This window comes from Hemiscyllium ocellatum, chromosome 12 (assembly GCF_020745735.1).
Source record: "Hemiscyllium ocellatum isolate sHemOce1 chromosome 12, sHemOce1.pat.X.cur, whole genome shotgun sequence".
NCBI classification, from domain to species: Eukaryota; Metazoa; Chordata; class Chondrichthyes; order Orectolobiformes; family Hemiscylliidae; genus Hemiscyllium; species Hemiscyllium ocellatum.
The window spans coordinates 93,848,309-93,868,401 of NC_083412.1; the positions used below are offsets into that span (position 1 = coordinate 93,848,309).

General features: G+C 43.1%; 1 protein-coding gene across 2 annotated transcripts in view; it reads right to left on the reverse strand.

Annotated features, from left to right (window-relative positions):
- Positions 1–20,093, reverse strand: part of usp25 (ubiquitin specific peptidase 25) — a 201,810-nt gene that overhangs the window by 83,308 nt on the left and 98,409 nt on the right. For both annotated transcript variants that reach the window (XM_060833849.1, XM_060833848.1), the window contains exons 11-14: positions 14,264–14,391; positions 13,315–13,410; positions 8,570–8,737; positions 6,755–6,963 (exon numbers count right to left, since the gene is read on the reverse strand). In XM_060833849.1, coding sequence (XP_060689832.1) covers positions 6,755–6,963; positions 8,570–8,737; positions 13,315–13,410; positions 14,264–14,391 — 601 coding nt within the window. The remainder of the gene's footprint in view (positions 1–6,754; positions 6,964–8,569; positions 8,738–13,314; positions 13,411–14,263; positions 14,392–20,093) is intronic.

Consider the following 20,093-nt stretch of genomic DNA (forward strand, 5'->3'; position numbering starts at 1 on the left):
CTCTCCCTTGTTGGACTATCCACATACTGTTTCCCCAGTTTCAATATTTACTGGCTTGCTGCTCTGCTTCCCACGATCTGCCACACTAGCTTAAATCCTCCCGAGTGGAACTATCAAATCTCTCTGCCAGGATATTGGTGCCTCTCCTGTTGAGGTGCAACCCATCCTTCTTGTACAGGTCCAACCTTCCCTGGAAGACATTCCAATGATCCACACACCTGAAGTCCTTCCCCCCCATACCAGCTCTTTAGTCCATGTGTTCAATTGCACTGTGTCTCTATTCCTAGCCTCAGTAGCACATGTCATAGGGAGTAATCCTGAGGTTACTACTCTTGAAGTTCTGCTTTTTAATTTACTGCCTAACTCCCTGATACGTCATCGCAGGAGCTTGGCACTCTTCCTACCCATGTCATTTGTGCCAACGTGGACAGTGACTTCTGTCTGTTTACTCTTCTGTTTGCCCCATACTCCACTCAGAGACATCAAAGACCCCGGCACCAGCAAGGCAACAAACCATCCTGGAGTCTCTCTCACAGCCACAGAAGTGCCTACCTGTGCCTCTGACTATCAAATCTCCAAGTAATTTAGCTTTACCCTTTGTCTTTTCTCTCTGTGCAGCAGGGCCAGCTGTGGTGTCACTGCCCTGGGTGCTGCTGTTACTTGTTTGAGAGGGAGACAGCTGGAAGGGATTCCTGTACTGACTACCTGCTCCACTTAGCGGTCACCTATCTATCTTCCTGTACCTTGGGTGCAAACACACTTGGATAACTTCTATCTACGATGCTCTCCGCCACTCATATGTCTTAGTGTCTCCAACTGCCACTCAACCGTGTCCATTTGTTCGGTGAACAGCTGAAGTTAGGTGCACTTACTGCAGATGTAGTTATAAGGGATGCTCTAAGCGTCCGTGACTGACTACATCTCACAGGCAAAACACAAAACATCACCAACAGATGTCACCAATAAAATTGTTCGCTTCACCCATTTGTTCAGGAAATTCTACAGACGTTTGCTGTTCTTTCTTAACATTGATTGTTCACAGGCTACTTGAACAGAGTATTACATTCAAGCCCAATGTTATCATCACATAACATGCATGTGTAAGAAATAAGCATATAACAGGGTCACTATTAGGCCTGATGTCAACTGCCAATGTAAACCTACAAAATCAGCATCGACGTGGAACCACGGCTGGATTGTCTGAAGTTTGAATTCAAGTAAGCTACAGGGATAGACTGAATAAGGTGGGGCTATTTTCCCTGGAGGGTCGGAAGCTGAGGAGCGACCTCATAGAGGTTTATGAAATCGTGAGGGGCATGGATAGGGTGAGTACACAAGGTCTTTCTTCCCCAGATAGGGAGTCCAAAACTAGAGGGTATAGGTTTAAGAGATCTGAGGGACAGCTTTTATAGGCAGAGGGTGGTGTGTGTATGAAATGAGCTGCCAAAGGAAAAGGAGGAGGCTGGAACAATGACAACATTTAAAAGGCATCTGGATGGATATATAAATAGATAAGGTTTAGAGGGCTAAGGGGCCAAATTATGGCAAATGGGACTAAATTAATTTAGGATATCTGGTCGGTATGGACGAGTCGGACCAAAGAGTCTGTTTGCTCACTGTACATCTCTCCAACTCCAAGTGTTCCATTCCCTGCATCAACCTCCTTCCCAAAACAAAATTAAATCACAAGTGCCACTCCATCACCACCTGGCTAAAGGTAGATGTTCTGGCACCCAGCAGAACATGCTTGTGTTCAAACTAATGCCTCAACTCAAGTCAGTAAACAGCTTGCTGTATTCGGGGAGTCAACAGTTATTGGGAATAGGCAAGAAAGTGAAGCTGAGGCCAAAATCAGGTCAGTTCTGATCATACTGGATGGTGGAGCAGGCCTGAGGGGCTGTACCACGTACTTCACATCTCAAATATTTATTTGTTTCTTCACATCCCAGGAAACCTACTGCTCACTGTCAGGGTTTTCTGGCTTTGGATTTTCTATCCTTAAATGAACAGCACAGAAATAAATACAATATTAAAACAATAGCACCAATGGGAGAGGTCATGAGCTAACTGTCTCATAGTGGAGAAATCCAAAAGAGTTACATTTAATTGCTTCACACAATCAGCCAGGCTGGTTATTCCTCCAGTACTCTTTGAGCTTTCCAAACACATTTATTTATTCGCCATCCTCATCGAGCTTTTCTAATTGTTTCATTGGAAATAAGTAAAACACCAGTGATGAGAAAATGAATGGAATTAGGGATGGACAAATCCCTGGGATCTGATAGCTTCTGTCAGAGAGTGGAAAAAGGAAATAGGGGAGCACATTGAACATGTCCTAACTATAGCTGAAAAATGTGTTGCTGGAAAAGCGCAGCAGGTCAGGCAGCATCCAAGGAGCAGAAGAATCAATGTTTCAGGCATAAGCCCTTCATCAGGAATGAGGAGGGTATGCCAAGCAGGCTAAGATAAAAGGTAGGCAGGAGGGACTTGGGGGAGGGGCACTGGGAATGCGATAGGTATGTCCTAACTATAATTTTCCAGAGTTCCCTGGATACAAGAGTTGTCCCTCTGGAATGGATTTATTGCATGTCACGCAATTTTTTTTTAAAGAAGGGAGAAAAAAGGAAAACGAGAAAATTACAGACCATTGAACCTAACATATGGCGGGGAAATTGCTGGCATAGAATAACTGAACACCTTGAATTTTTCAGTTAGCCAGGGAGAGCCGTGAATTCATAATAGGTAGGTCATCTCTGACAAACCTCACTGCATTTTTGAAGGGGTGGACAGGGAAATGTCTATGATGTTGTTGTATGGATTTCCAGAAGGCATTTGATAAAGTCCCACATAACAGACTGTTAAGTAAGGTAGAAGTCCATGGAATTGAAGGAAAATTACTGTAATGGATGAGAAACTGGTTGAGTGACAGACAAAAGAAAGTAGGCATATTCAGTATATGTGCAAATTGGCATGTTGTGAGCAATGATGCTCCACAGTTAGGTCTATTATTATTTATTAGCAACTTGGACAATGGCACAGAAAGTCAAAGATAAAGATTTGCTGATGACAAAGTTAGGCAACATTGTAGACAGTATGGAAGACAGCATAAAATTTCAAGGGAATATTTACAGGCGAATGGGCAAAGTTGGAGTTCAAAGAAAGCAAGTGTGAGGTAATCCATTTTGGACCAAACAGTAATATTTGCTAGATGGTATGAAATTAAATACAGTGGACATCCAAAACGACTTAGGCGTTTAGGAGCATAGATCTTTAAAATATCACAAATAGGTGCAGAAGATAGTCAAGAAAGCCAATGGAATGCTGGTCCTGATTTCGGGAGGACTAAAGTAGAAGGATACAGAAGGTATGCTGCAAGTTATACAAAACCCTGGCTAGGTCCCATTTGGAGCACTGCGAGCTTATCTGAGCATCATACTTTACTTAGGATTTATTTCTACAGATGGAGTACAACATAGGTTTCCAAAATTACACTTCAGGGATTAAATTATGAAAAGAGATTATACAAAGGCAGGTCAGTTTTCTCTTAAATTTAGAAGGTTATAGGTGATAATAATGGCAAGATTCAGGGACTTTGAATGACAAGAAACTTTAAAAGGTTAGACAAAAAGAAAAAAGATAAATATGATTTGGGTGAAACTGTAGGCGTTCTGATCAGTAAGTTTGTAGACACCATGAAAGTTGTTAGAATTGTGGATAGTGAGGAAGGTTATCGAAGGATACAGCAGGATATTGATCAGTTAGAAAGTTGGGTGGAGAAATGGCAGATGGAGTTACATCCGGACAAGTGTGAAGCGATACGTTTTGGAAGGGCAAGTGCAAGAGGAAGGCTTGCACTAAATGGAAGGACTGTTAGGAGCATCAATAAACAGAGGGTTCTTGGTGTCCACAGCTCCCTAAAAGTGGCAACACATATGGATAAGGTGGTAAGGGCGGCATACATCGGTTGGGACATTGTATAGAAGTTGGCAAGTTATGTTGCAGCTGGAGAGGACCTGTAGCTGGACCATGTTTGAAGTAGCATGTCCAGTTCTGGTCGCCACACTTTCAGAAAGATGTGGAGGCTTTGGAGAGGGTGCAAAACAGGTTTACCAGGACATTGCCTGGATTGGAGTGTACTAACTATAAGGAGAGGTTAAAAAACTTGGATTGATTTCGTTGAAGTGTGGGAGGTTGAGGGGCTACATGATAAAAGGATATAAATTATGAGAGGCATGGATAGCGTGGATAGTTGCAGAGACATTTTTCCCAGGATGGAAATGTCAGTTATAAGGGGGCATAGGTTTAAGGTGAAAGGGGAGATTATTTCAAGGAGATGAGCAGGGAAAATTTTCACACAGAGGACTGTAACACACTGCCAGGGCAGGTGGTAGAAGCAGGTAAGTTAGCAAAGTTGAAGAAGCATTTAGATGGATGCATGAACAGGCAGGAATAGAGGGATAGAGACTATGTGCAGGCAGATGAGATTAGTTTAGAATGACATCGTGGTAGTAACTGACATGGTGGGCCAAAGGGCCTGTTCCAATACTGTTCTATGATCTAATCAAAGTCTTCAAGATAGTAACAGGAAAAGACAGGGCAGATAAAGATAAACTACTTTCACTGGTTGGGGATTATAGAAATAGGGGGCATAGTCTGAGAACTAGGGCCAGACCGTTCAGGAGAAATGTTAGGAAGCATTTCTACAAAGGGTGTGTAGAGGTTTGGAACTCTCTTCCACAAACATCAGTGAATGCTGGATCTGTTAGTAATTTTAAATCAGAGACAAATAAATATTTGTTGAGCAAACACAAGGCCCATACAGAGTTTAATATAGACAGTTAGACCACAGATCAGTCATGATATCATTGAATGGAGGAACAGGCTCAAGGGGCTGAATAGCCTACTCCTGTGAGAGCAACACTGCTCATCCTAAATTGTCCTCAAGGTGGTGATGATGGAAGCCTTCTTAAATGCTACAGCCCAGGTAGTGTAGATATACTCCCAATGTTGTTATAGTGAGTGCATTGGATGGGATTTTGCAGGTGGTGATGCTTCCATCCATTTGCTACCTTTGCCCTTCCAAGGGGTAGAGCTTGCAGATTATGGAAGATTTTGTCAAAGAAATCTTGGAGAGTTGCTGCAGTGCATTCTGTAGACAGTATACACTGCTGACATTGTGCATTTGTAGTGAAGGGAACAATTGTTAAAGGATGTGGATGGGAGGCCAATTAAACAGCCTGGCTTGTGCTCATGACTGTCATGAGTATTGTTGGAGATATACACATTTTGACAGGTTTTAAAAAAAAGCTCATCCCTAATTGCCCTAATACAGAGGGCAGTTAAGACCCACATCACTGTCACTCTGGAGGCAGACCAGATAAGGACTGCAGACTTCTTTCCCGAAAGGTTATTAGTGAACCAGAATTTTCTTTCATGCCATTAGGCTAACTTTTCAATTCCTTTTCAGCTTTTTTATGATTTTTAATTGATCAAGATATCATCATTTGTGTGGTGGACTCTAATCCATTTCCACAGTGCAATAGCCTGGGCTTCTCAATTACTAGTCCAGTGATATTACCACACACCACCGTTTCCCTTCTCTCTTGCTGTAATGTTCTCTTTCGATTTCATCAAACCCTGATCTTGTCTTGATGCCAGGAGGGAGGGAGGAAAAATAAGCATTAACTTGGCTAATTCAGCCTTTTTGAGGAGGTACTCTGCATTTGTTAAGTTCAGCAACATTTTAGCTATGACAATGGCATTATTTACAGATATTCCTGCTTCCACTGTACTCTTGGACATAGTAAGGAAGACTTCCAAACCTGCCCTGATGTTTTGCCTGCCATTTAGAAATTTGGTTTTGTACCATAATTTTCCCTCAACATTATGGAGTTTGTCTTTAGAAATGTTCCTGCCCTCAGGCATCACTTTCACAGCTGGACAGTTTATACTGCCATATGTCAAACTTATGAACATTAATTCCTTCTGCCCTTTTCAGGATTTACATACTCTGCGCTACATCTTTACCAGAGTACAATGACCATTATTTCCCTTGACTCTTTGCATGCATAGTCTTAATTACACTATCGACGCTATTTCTTCTTCTGCATCTTCACTATGACAGAACATTGTTATACCAACTTTTAACCTATTTTCTTTAGAACACGGGGTAATATTGGCAAGGCTGGTGGTAATACGGGCATTCTCTTCTGTGCCGTGTTAGTCTTGGCAGTGATGGGGATCCCCACAATTTCTTCCCCTGGATGTGGCTGACCATCTCCAGTTTCTTGGAGAGCCACTCAGGGTGAGACTGGGATACTGTATGCCAATGGGGCAAAAGTGGTAAAGTCCCTTCTGCGAAGGGCATTCATGACTGATTAAAGTCTTTACAACAATTTACAGCTATTGTCCAGAAAGTTGACAGAATTATTGAAACTAAAATTTTGCAATTTACTGTGATTAATTTGAATTCTAGATTATAAACTCAATACAATACACTCTGCATCTGCATGCTTCCCAAAATTTCAAAGTCCTGAAATACTTCGGCACTTCCTTCCTTTTAACAGCTAAAATGTACAGAATCACCAAAGGGTGATCTAAACAAAGTGCCTTACCTTCCTTCAGAGATCCTCAACAAATCATGGAACAACAGAGCTATCACTACGTAATGTTCATCAGTATCACAAGTTTTATTCAGAAATAATGCAGAGGAGAAAGATTCAGAACAGGGGAGGGGGGGTCAAGGAAGTCATACCTCTAGTGTCATTCTCCACCTCCATCCTCCAGCGATGTAGACAACCCTCCAACACCCTCAACTCGTCCTCTGTGATGTGGCGTGGTGCAGGATGCATGGGAATTTCTGGTGGGACCCTCGATTGCGTGAAGGGTTTGTGAACGACAGGCCGTTGAAGAGGTGGTGTGCAGGGAGCATCTGTGGCGGCCAAGGGTCCTTGATCCATCGGGCTATTGGCAAGTTTTGGTCAATGAAACAAGGATCATTAGTTAATCTCTTCAAATACTTCTGCAAATATCCTTAACAACTGAATCCATGCAGATATTGCACTCCAGAAGATGCTTTTTTTTTTGAGAGAGTTAGGCTACCTCTTTAGCCTAAATCTAAAATAACTCGAGGCTTACCTTGAAATACGCAATATCACTATTCAAACACTATTAAAGTCCTTTTGAAATCTGGCAAGTGAGAGGATGTAATCGTTTTCAGTGTAAAAAGTGTGGATCCCTTTAGATTATTTTCATCAACTTGTTCAAATATTTTATGATACACCTCTGTAACAGGATGGACCTGAACCCAGACCTTTTGGCACAGAGTAAAGAACATTACCACGGGGCCACAAGAGATCTCTAAAATGTATCATATCCAGAGATGATTTAGAGCAAATAAAGGTAATGTTACCATAACCTTGGCAGACCACATGGCTGCTCTGTCTCATTAGAGAGAGACAACTGGTGGTAGTTTAATCTGAGGGTCACCATATGTCAGGCAAGGAGAGAGATTGAGAAGGGAAGCCCTTCATAGTAACTTCAGATGGTGTAAGAATTCAACCCACACCATTGGTGTCACTCTGCATCACAAACATTACTAACTGCGCTAACTACGACGTGCAATAAAACACTTGTAAACTTCAAAGTCTTCTGCAGTCTGATTCAACATTTGGATATTGGTCTGTTAAACTGTTGGCTGATTTTCTTGAAATTTATTATTAATCCTTGATATGCAGCCCTTATTCTACATTCCACATTCAGAGGACAATATGGCTGAGAAAGAGAGGGGAAAGCAGAATGAATGTATGTCCTGTCTTTGCTGCTTTACATGCAAAGTGTCTTGAACTGCCAATAGGCCTTTTTCCCTTAACATTCTACTTCTAACATTGTACTAGCAAAGTGAGAACTAAAAACATGTCAGACATTCAGTGACAAGGGGTGTTTAACACATGCTCTTTCTCTCAATGCTCCCGATGACAAATGCGGAAAAACTTTTCTCTTTCTTACACCAATGATTCTACCCCTTTTCATGTTGCAGGAGAAACAAGGAGACTTGAGTACTTGACATGGTATAATATTTAAGGCTATGGATTAGTGTAGCAAAGAGAAACTAATAAAGGGAGTACTGTATTTCTGGTAGTACAGACTTAGTGGGCTGAAGGACTCTTCTGTACTCTATATTTCTATGATAAGGGATCACAATCATAGAATATGGGTTTGCTTACTTAAGACAAATTAGGGCGAGTTTCTTGATACAAAGTATGTCAACCTTTGGAATTCTGTCTCCAGAGTTGTGCATGATCAATCACTGAGCACATTCAAAACACAGAACAATAGATTTTTGGATACTAAAGGGATAAAGAGATATAGCTAATGGGCAGAGAGATGTAGTAGAGATAGAAGGTCAAACATTATCATATAGAATGGCAGTTCTCCTATTTCCTATGTTGTTACAACTGCAAAGCAATCAACTGAATTAAAGGAGAGATGTGAAAAGGTGCCACTTAATTGTACCACTTTTCAAAGTAACTCAATAAGGTATTATTTGCTTCCAGTTTTATATACAAACCTCTCTTGCCTGACTGTCGTCTGAGGCGCTGTGATGCTACTAGGGGGAGTAGTTTCAACATCATCCACTGGTGATGTGCACACAGGCTTACTAGAGGCAAACTCCAAGGCATACTGGAGAACATCAGCCAGCGGGAATCGCTTGGGACCAGAACCGTAGCTTAAATACCTGGGAACAGAAAGAAGAGACAATGTAATTGGGAGAAGTAGAGAAAGAGGGAGACAGAAGTGGAGAAGAGAGGGAAAGCAGAACAGAGAAAAAGCCAGAGAGACAGAAAGTTAAAAATTAGAGAGAAATAGTACGAAAGAGATCAATAATCAACGCTTACAAAAATTAACACCACCAAGAATCTGTTCAAATGGACTGAAACACCGCACAGCCCAGATGGCCTCCTTCTTCAAGGACCGCAGATTCCCCCCAGACGTGATCGACGATGCCCTCCACCGCATCTCCTCCACTTCCCGCTCCTCCGCCCTTGAGCCCCGCTCCTCCAACCGCCACCAAGACAGAACCCCACTGGTTCTCACCTACCACCCCACCAACCTGCGCATACAACGTATTATCCGCCGCCATTTCCGCCACCTCCAAACGGACCCCACCACCAAGGATATATTTCCCTCCCCTCCCCTATCAGCGTTCCGCAAGGACCACTCCCTTCGTGACTCCCTTGTCAGATCCACACCCCCCACCAACCCAACCTCCACCCCCGGCACCTTCCCCTGCAACCGCAGGAAATGTAAAACTTGCGCCCACACCTCCACACTCACTTCCCTCCAAGGCCCCAAGGGATCCTTCCATATCCGCCACAAGTTCACCTGTACCTCCACACACATCATCTATTGCATCCGCTGCACCCGACGTGGCCTCCTCTATATTGGTGAGACAGGCCGCTTACTTGCGGAACGCTTCAGAGAACACCTCTGGGCCGCCCGAACCAACCAACCCAATCACCCCGTGGCTCAACACTTTAACTCCCCCTCCCACTCCACCGAGGACATGCAGGTCCTTGGACTCCTCCACCGGCAGAACACAACTACACGACGGCTGGAGGAGGAGCGCCTCATCTTCCGCCTGGGAACCCTCCAACCACAAGGTATGAATTCAGATTTCTCCAGCTTCCTCATTTCCCCTCCCCCCACCTTGTCTCAGTCGGTTCCCTCAACTCAGCACCGCCCTCCTAACCTGCAATCCTCTTCCTGACCTCTCCGCCCCCACCCCACTCCGGCCTATCACCCTCACCTTGACCTCCTTCCACCTATCCCACCTCCATCGCCCCTCCCCCTAGTCCCTCCTCCCTACCTTTTATCTCAGCCTGCTTGGCTCTCTCTCTTATTCCTGATGAAGGGCTTATGCTCGAAACGTCGAATTCTCTATTCCTGAGATGCTGCCTAACCTGCTGTGCTTTGACCAGCAACACATTTGCAGCTTTTACTAAATGGACTGAAACACCAACTTAATATCAGATTTCCTCAGCTAATAACATATTCAAAGTCTGCTTTCGGACGGATGTTGTGAAACTTGAACGGGTTCGGAAAAGATTGACAAGGACGTTGCCAAGGTTAGAGGATCTGAGCTATAGGGGCATGCTGAAGAGACTGGGGCTACATTCAGTGGGGCATTGGAGGTTGAGGGGTGACCTTACAGAGAAGGTTTATAAAATCATGAAGGGCATGGATAGGGTAAATAGACATGGTCCTTTCCCTAGGGTGGGGGAGTTCAAAACTAGAGGGCATAGGTTAATGGTGAGAGGGGAAAGACTTGAAAGGGACCTAAGGGGCAACATTTTCATGCGGAGGGTAGTGTGTGTATGGAATGAGCTGCCAGAGGAAATGGTGGAGGCTGCTACAATTACAACATTAAAAAGGCATTTGGATGGATATTCAATTAGGAAGGGTTTAGAGGGATATGGGCCAAATGCTGGCAAATAGAACTAGATTTATTTTAGATAACTGGTTGGCATGAACGAGTTGGAGCAAGGGGTCTGTTTCTGTGCTGTATATGTCTATAACTCAAGAATATTTTTCACTTAGCATTTGAATACAGCACAAAGAGGTAAACTGTCAAAATATTGTCTTTTCTCTGAATTTTGTTTTGATTCCACTCCTGTGAAGAGCACAGGCTTGTTTCACATCACTGTCAAATAAATGCAACACTGGATCACTAAACCAAAGCCTTAAATCTGGCTGTTTGGGTATATGTAAAAGATTCTTCGTGTCAGTTTTGAGGAAAAGCTCTACATTTTCTGGAAGAACATTGCTTCTTTGTCTGACGTGGACCACACCAGACTAAAATGATATCTGATGCATGTTTGACTTTGCCGCTGTTGTCTGCCAACGGTAATGACACTGGAAGATGAGGCAACATGGTAATGTCACTGGGAAGGTGAGGCAACATGGTAATGACACTGGGAAGATGAGGCAACATGGTAATGTCACTGGGAAGGTGAGGCAACATGGTAATGACACTGGGAAGATGAGGCAACATGGTAATGTCACTGGACAGGGAATCTAGAAGGCAAAAGTGAGGACTGCACATGCTGGAAACCACAGTCTAGATTACAGTGATGCTGGAAAAGCACAGCAGGTCAAATAGCATCCGAGGAGCTGGAAAATCAATGTTTCGGGGAGAAGGTAGCAATGAGTACAACAGGTGAATGAGGGTGAGGATGGAGGTGATAGGTCAGAGAGGAGGGCGGAGCAGATGGGTGGGAAGGGAGATTGATAGGTAGGACAGGTCATGAGGATGGTGCTGAGCTGGAAGGTTGGAGCTGGGGTAAGGTGAGGGGGAGGGGAAATAAGGAAACTGGTGAAGTCCATATTGATGCCCTGGGGTTGAAATGTTCCGAGGCGGAAGATGAGTCCTTCTTCCTCCAGGCGTCGGGTGGTGAGCGAGTGGCGGTGGAGGAGGCCCAGGACCTGCATGTCCTCAGCAGAGGGGAGGGGGAGTTGAAATATTGGGCCACTAGGCAGTGAGGTCAATTGGTGCGGGTGTCCCAGAGATGTTCCCTAAAGCACGCTGAGAGAAAGTGACCACTCTCCCCAATGTAGAGGAGACCACATTGGGAGCAACGGATACAATAAATGACATTGGTGGAAGTGCAAGTGAAATTGTGATTGATGTGAAACGCTTCTTAGGGGCCTTGGATGGAGGTGAGAGAAGGTGTGGGGGGGGGGGGTTGCAGTGTGGAATCTAGAAGCCTAGACGAATGTTCTGGAGACATGGGTTGGAATCCCACCACACAGATGGTGAAATTTGAATTCAAGATGTCTGGAATTAAAAGGTAACCTAATGGAGGCAATGCAAATACTACCAATAACTGGGAAAAATAAGTCTGATTCACTGAAATCCTTTAGGGTATGTCATCATTACCTGGTCTAGCCTCAATGTGACTTCCAGAGTTTGAATCATGGCCTTTTGAAACAGACTTGAAAGCCACTAAGCTGGGTGACAAATGTTGACCTAGCCAACATTGCCTAGGAGAAGGTGAGGACTGCAGATGCTGGAGATCAGAGCCTGAAGAAGGGCTTATGCCCAAAACGTCGATTCTCCTGCTCCTTGGATGCTGCCTGACCTGCTGCGCTTTTCCAGCAACACATTTTTCAGCTAGCCAACATTGCCCACAACCCGTATGTATTTCTGCCCACAAGGTAAGCAATGTGCACACTGCCAGCTTGGCTATGCTTGGTTAATGTACGTTTTCAGGTTATTTTCTCGCTTCCTTATGTTCATCTACCTTAGTTAAACAGCCTTTTCTTTGGGCAGCCTTACCTTGATAAATGCTGATTTTAATACTTTTTCTCATTGTGTTCTCTCCTGCTGTTCTCTTGGGGAATGCAATTTGCCAGATTAACCCCCTCACATTGAGTGACTTTTCTTAAGAGGTGAACTTGGACAATGAGTAGCTACTTGACAGTAAGAAAGAGGCATCATGGTTCTTACCCAACATCACTTTCCAAGAACAATTACTGAATATGACTCAGAAACCAGAACTTTGGCCAGTTGCCCACAACTTGGCCAACGGGTGTTCAAGCAAATTGAAAGACATACATTGCAATTATCTAAATCAACATAAAGCAACTCAGATCTATAGACTTCTGGTCTACACCAGCTCAGTTATTAATGCACAAAATTGAGAAGTTTAATGATGAGTAATCTCCATAAAATTACATGATATTTAGAGCGCAGGAGGAAAGTTATCATTCCCGGTGGCTACTTATGGTCCAATTACGCCACCCTATACCATGGAATCCTGCATAAATATCTTTCTAATCCTTCATTCTTCTTGAGTTTACTGAGATTAGATTCCCTACTGTGTGGAAACAGACCCTTCGGCCGAACAAGTCCACACCCACCCTACGAAGAGTAACCCACCAAGACCCATTTCCCACTCACTAATGCCCCTACCACTATAGGCAATTTAGCATGGCCAATTCACCTGACCGGTACACCTTTTGATTGTGGGAGGAAACCGGAGCACTCGGAGGAAACACAGGCAAATATGGGGAGAATGTGCAAATCCACACAGTCAGTTGACCCCGGGTCCCTAGCGCTGTGAGGCAGAAGTGCTAACGACTGAGCCACTGTGCTGCCACCTTTGTGTGACCTTAAATACATCTCTCCTAAATGCAGAACGATTTGCTGCAATCCCAGCACCGAACAGTTGCAGTTCACCTTTTAGGCTACTGACCAGGTTACTTAATTTCTTTGCTCATTTCTAGCTACATCAAGCCTCCCTGTTCACACACCTTTCCAATCGTTGCTGTAACACTGTAAGGTGGTCTTTCAGCCTTCGTATCTCTTCCCGTTTGATCCTGGTGATTTCTCGGTTTTTGTCCATGTACCTGTATTTTTAAATAAATATACCATTTATTCAAGGAGGAAATAATCTCATTCCCTGACATACAGGACAGAGGAGGACATTTGATTCATTGTGCCTGTGCTAGCTCTTTGAAAGAGCTAACAAGTAAGTCCCAGTCCTTCCCCAAAGCTCTGCAATTTATAACAAAAAAATGTAATTCCCTTTTGAAAGTTGCGAATGAAACTGTTTCAGAGAGCGGCAGCCTCCCAGTTATGAGCCACTCCGGAGTACACTCGTTAAGTCAGATTGTACACAAGTTGGAGCACAACGCAGCACAATACAAAATGTCCATTCGTAAGAACGATCGAGAGCTCGTTGTCTGATCTTAAAATTAATGGCAAAATATTTTACTTATAAGTATGAGCTTTTGTAAGTGGGGGCCTCCCTAAAGTTCATTCCCCAAGTCATCATAACTCATTGTGCAAAAACAAAAATTCTATCCACCCAAGCTAATTTGGTGATGATTGTAAATCCAAATCCCCGGTTCCTGACATAGCTGCCTCTGAAAAGTTTGTTTACAATGTATGCTCTGCCGAATTCTTTTTAAAAATGTAAAGTAAAATGTAGCAAAGGTGAATATATAACTGAATTGCCAAATCAAAATCTGTACAACATTCACATTGCGAAATAGTCACAGACTGATGGCATTTGATTTACAGTGTAGTGTGAAGATGTCAAATTTTATCTGATAATGCTCTCAGCATCATATAATTACATGAAAGTAGTGTATCATTTTATGTTGCTGCTGTTACAGTTTCATAACAATGATTTTTCTAAAAATACCAGGCTGTTTTATTCAATATTCATTCTCAAAGCTGAGTACAAGGCTGCTGTACCTGTCCATGTATAAGACAGATGGAAATTCCAATTTGTGATGGATCTTCTCGGGCCTTCCCAGAGCTTGGTTAAACTCAAATCTGGAAAGTTCGAAGGTTAGGACGGGTGGAAGTGCAGTAAACCAATGCTGTGGAACAGAAGGTAAATAGTGTTAGCAACAAAAAACAACGCAATCATTTTTGCTTTGGTCAGGGAGGTGGGGGATGGTGGGGAAGCTTAAGGTAGCTCAGGGAACCATAACTCTCACAAAAGGTGCAATGTTACTTAGTGGCTGTGAATTTCACATCCATTTGGGGTTGTGGTAGTTAAAGGGCACAATGCTAAAAAATTAAAAACCAGGCAAATATTTTGTTAATTAGGTTTGCTCTTGTGACAAATCTTGCACTGTGAACATTGCTCAATAAACAGCCAACTTTCTATTCATGTTGGGTAACATCGTGTAGAACCACAAATCCAGTTGTTGTGGAGTAATTCAAGGCTAATCCTATTATCAAACTGTCTTCACTCACGTCAATACATAATTTCTTTCCAACATTTTATCCATGTCTCCTTTGTACGATAATTCCGCCTTCAGTAACACAGCATCTCCTGCTCTCGCAACAATATGCATCAAGAAATTCCATGAAACCATTTTTCACTTTGTGAAAATGTTATGCAGTCAAAGCCACATCTTGGACAGATGGAATACTTATCCCATCATTATTCCATTAAAACTCTTCATAATCCAAAAGATTCACTCATGCATTTGAGTTTTGTATGTGTGCAATTGGGATTAATAGAATTATAGTTTACCGTGTGTTTCAAAATCTTTAAATGTGTGTTATATGCAAATAGCTTGCTTTAAGAAATGCATTGACAACTATGTTGCATTTCTTGAGGGAAGCCTTCAGAGTGTCTTTGGAATACTCAGTTTGTCCTTCTCTCGTTTTGAGTACCTTTTTTTAAGCTGGGTGAAGACGATTTGCTTTGTCAGTTGGACTCAGGCATCCTGAGCACTTGGCCAGCCCAGCGGAGTTAGTTTCAGATGATCATGGCGTTGATGTTGCTGCTGTCAGCTGCTTCGAGGATGCTGATGTTATAGTATGCCTGCCCACCCAGCTGATGCACAGACTCTATCTCAAACAGCGCTGGACGTACTTCTCAAGGGTTTTTAGGTGGTGTTTATATTTCTGGTGAAGAGCCAGATGACTGGAATTTTAGCTAATGTGATTTCTTTCTTCAAGAAGGGCAGTAGGGATAATTAAAGACCAGTTAGTCTACATCAGTGGTAGGGAAATTATTGGAAAAAAATTGAGAAACAGGATTAATTAACACTTGGAAAGAATGAGATAGCATGGATTTCTTAGAGGGAGATCCTGTTTTACTAATTTAATAAAGCTTTTTGAAAAGGTGATCTTTTATACTGAGGAGGGTTGTGCAGTTGATGTAATTTACATGTACTGCTGCAAGGGCTTTGCCAAGGTCCCAAATGGAAGCTCTGTCAAAAAGGTAAGAACCCATGAGATCCAAGGCAAATTGGTAACCTAGATCCAAAATTGGTTTACAAATAGGAGGCAAAGGATAATGGTGGAGGGTTAATTTTGTGATTGGAAGCCTCTGATCAGTGATGTGTCAATGGGATCAGTGCTGGACCTTTGCTGTTTGCCATTATATTAACAATGTTGATGTGTGTGTAGAAGGTATAAATAATAAGTTTGCAGATGACACGATAATTGGAGTTGATGATATTGAGGATGATGGCCTGAGGCTACAATTTGATACTGATTAGCTGGTAAACTGGGCAGAGCAATGGCAGATGGAATTTAATCCTGATTTTGGGAGGTCTATGAAGGGAAGGATATAAACAATGGATGATAGGTCCCTAGGGATTACTGAGGAACAATGGGACTTTGGTGCACAAGTCCATAGATCCCTGAACGTAGACAGGCTGGTTGAGGCAGCATACAGAATGTTTGTCCTCAACAGCTGGAGCATAGAATATAGGAGCATGGAAGCCTTGTTATAACTTCATTAAACATTGGTTGGGCCACAGATGGAATACTGAGGGCAGTTCTGATTGTCACACTATCAGAAGGACTTGACTGCACTGGAAAGGGTGCAGAGGAGATTGGCGAGGATGTTCCCTGGGTTGAAAAGTCTCAGTCGTGAGGAGAGACTGGATAGGAGCAGAGGAAGCTGAGGGAGGATCTGACTGAGGTATACAAAATTATGAGAAATGTAGACAGGGTAGATTTTATTTTCCACTATGGCAGACTTGCCTCAAACCAGAAGGTACAAGTTTGAAGTGAGGAGTAAGTGGTTTAGAGATGAGGGAAAGATTTTCACTCAGAGCATGACAAAAGTATGGATCAAGCTGCCTGAGGGTGGTGGACACAGATATTCTCGCAACATTTAAGCAGCATCTGGATGAGCATTTAAATGTCAAGGCATAGTAGGCTACAGACCAAGTGCAGATAAATGGAATTAGAGTACTTTGGTGTTGGTCAGCATAGATATGGTTGGCCGAAGGTCCTGTTTCTATGTTTTATGGCACTATAAAGAAGTGTCAGACAGCCTAGAAGCACTGCAGATAATGTAATCACTAGGCCCAGAGAGGGTGCATCCAAGATTGCTGAGAGAGGTACAAGAGTAAATTGTGGAGCCCGTGGACTGGAGGACTACAAATGTGACACCACTGTTTTAAAAAAAAGGCAAAGGATAACCCAGGAAACCTGTTAGCTTGACATCATTGGCAGGGAAACTGATGGAAGCTATAGTGTGGGATAAAATAAATATAAGATTATAGGATTCTTGGATTCATAAATAGAGGCATAGAGTATAAAAGCAAGGAATTGATGCTACATCTCTACAAATCATTGCTCAAACCACATGTGGAATATTGAGTTCTGTTCTGGCCACCGTATTTAAGGAAGCATGCTAAAGCCCAAGAGAGAGTACAAAGGAGATTTACGAGCATGATGCCAGGAATGAGGGACATTCAATAAAAGGAAAGATGAGAGAAATTGAGCTTAATCTTCTTTGCTACAAGGAGAATAAGAGATGACCTTATTGAAGTGTTCAAAATTATGAACAATTTTGACAGGGTAAGAGTGGATTTTCTGTTTCCACTAGTTGACATGTCAGCAAGACAGCTGGAATGAAATGGGAAGAAACTTCTTCACTCAGGCAGTTGTTAGGATTTGGAATACACAGAGAGTGGTGGAGGTGGTTAGAGTTGGGGAGATGTACAGCATGGAAATAGACCCTTCGGTCCAACCCATACGTGCCGACCAGATATCCCAACCCAATCTAGTCCCACCTGCTAGCGCCCGGCCTATATTCCTCCAAACCCTTCCTATTCATTTACCCATCCAAATGCCTCTAAAATGTTGCAATTGTACCAGCCTCTACCACTTCCTCTGGCAGCTCATTCCATACACGTACCACTGTCTGTGTGAAAAAGCTGCCGCTTAGGTCTCGCATATATCTTTCCCCTCTCACCCTAAACCTATGCCCTTTAGTTCTGGACTCCCCAACCCAGGGAAAAGACTTTGTCTATCTACCCTATGCATGCCCCTCATAATTTTATAAACCTCTATAAGGTCACCCCTCACCCACCGATGGTCCAGGGAAAACAGCTCCAACCTGTTCAGCCTCTCCCTGTAGCTAAAATCCTCCAACCCTGGTAACATCCTTGTAAATCTTTTCTGAACCCTTTCAGGTTTCACAACATCTTTCCGATAGGAAGAAGACCAGAACTGCACGCAATATTCCAACACTGGCCGCAACATGACCTCCCAACTCCTGTACCCAATAAAAGAAAGCATAGCAAATGTCGTCTTCACTATCCTATCTACCTGCGACTCCACTTTCAAGGAGCTATGAACCTGCACTCCAAGGTCTCTTTGTTCAGCAACACTCCCTAGGACCTTACCATTAAGTGTATAAGTTCTGCGAAGATTTGCTTTCCCAAAATGCGTCATCTCGCATTTATCTGAATTAAACTTCATCTGCCACTTCTCAGCCCATTGGCCATCTGGTCAAGATCCTGTTGTAATCTGAGGTAACCCTCTTCGCTGTTCACTACACCTCCAATTTTGGTGTCATTTGCAATCTTACTAACTGTACCTCTTATGCTCGCATCCAGATCATTTATGTAAATGACAAAAAGTAGAGGACCCAGCACCGATCCTTGTGGCACTCCACTGGTCACAGGCCTCCAGTCTGAAAAACAACCCTCCACCACCACCCTCTGTCTTCTACCTTTGAGCCAGTTCTGTAGCCAAATGGCTAGTTCTCCCTGTATTCCGTGAGATCTAACCTTGCGAACCAGTCTCCCATGGGGATCATTGTCGAACACCTTACTGAAGTCAATATAGATCACATCTAACGCTCTGCCCTCATCAATCCTCTTTGTTACTTCCTCAAAAAACTCAATCAAGTTTGTGAGACATGATTTCCCACGCACAAAGCCATGTTGACTATCCCTAATCAGTCTTTACCTTTCCAAATACATGTACATCCTGTCCCTCAGGATTCCCTCCAACAACTTGCCCACCACCGACGTCAGGCTCACTGGTCTACAGATCCCTGGCTTATCTTTACCACCTTCTTAAACAATGGCACCATGTTTGCCAACCTCCAGTCTTCCGGCACCTCACCTGTGACTATCGATGATACAAATAACTCAGCAAGAGCTTCCTACAGAGTTCTAGGATACACCTGATCAGGTCCTGAGGATTTATCCACCTTTATGCGTTTCATGACATCCAGCACTTCCTCCTCTGTAGTATGGACATTTTGCAACGTGTCACCATCTATTTCACTACAGTCCTTTTCCGCAGTAAATACTGATGCAAAATACTCATTTAGTATCTCCCCCATTTTCTATGGCTCCACATAAAGGCCAACTAGGAGAAAGTGAGGACTACAGATGCTGGAGACCAGAGTTGAAAAATGTGGTGCTGGAAAAACACAGGACAGGCAGCATTCGAGGAGCAGAAGAATCGATGTTTCAGGCATAAGCCTTTCTTCAGGAATGACAAAGGGCTTGCCGAAACGTCGATTCTCCTGCTGCTCAGATGCTGCCTGTCCTGCTGTGTTTTTCCAGCACCACATTTTTCAACTCCACACAAAGGCCGCCTTGCTGATCTCTGACGGGCCCTCTTCTCTCCCTAGTTACCCTTTTGTCCTTTATGTGATTTTAAAAACTCTTTGGATTCTCCTTAATTCTATTTTCCAAAGCTATTTCATGTCCCCTTTTTGCCTTTCTGATTTCCTTCTTAAATATACTCCTACTTCCTTTATACTACTCTTCTAAGAATTCACTCGATCTCTGCTGTCTATACCTTACATATACTTCCTTCTTTTTCTTAACCAAACCCTCAATTTCTTCAGTCCTCCAGCATTCCCTGTACATACCAGCCTTTCCTTTCACTTTAACAGGAATATACTTTCTCTGGATTCTCTTATCTCATTTCTGAAGGCTTCCCATTTTCCAGCCGTCCCTTTATGGCGAACATCTGCTGCCGATCAGCTTTTGAAAGTTATTGCCTAATACCGTCAAAATTGGCCTTTCTCCAATTTAGAACTTCAACTTTTAGATCTGGTCGATACTTTTCCATCGTTATTTTAAATCTAATAGAATTATGGTCGCTGGCCCCAAAGTACTCCCCCACTGACACCTCAATCACCTGCCCTACATTCTTTCCCAAGAGTAGGTCAAGTTTTGCTCCTTCTCTAGTAAGAGGTTCCAAACAACGTTTCAAAAGTGACCTGGAACACATTTGATAATAACGGATTAACAGGACTGGAGAATGGGATTAGGTGTGTATTTCTTTCAGGAACCGG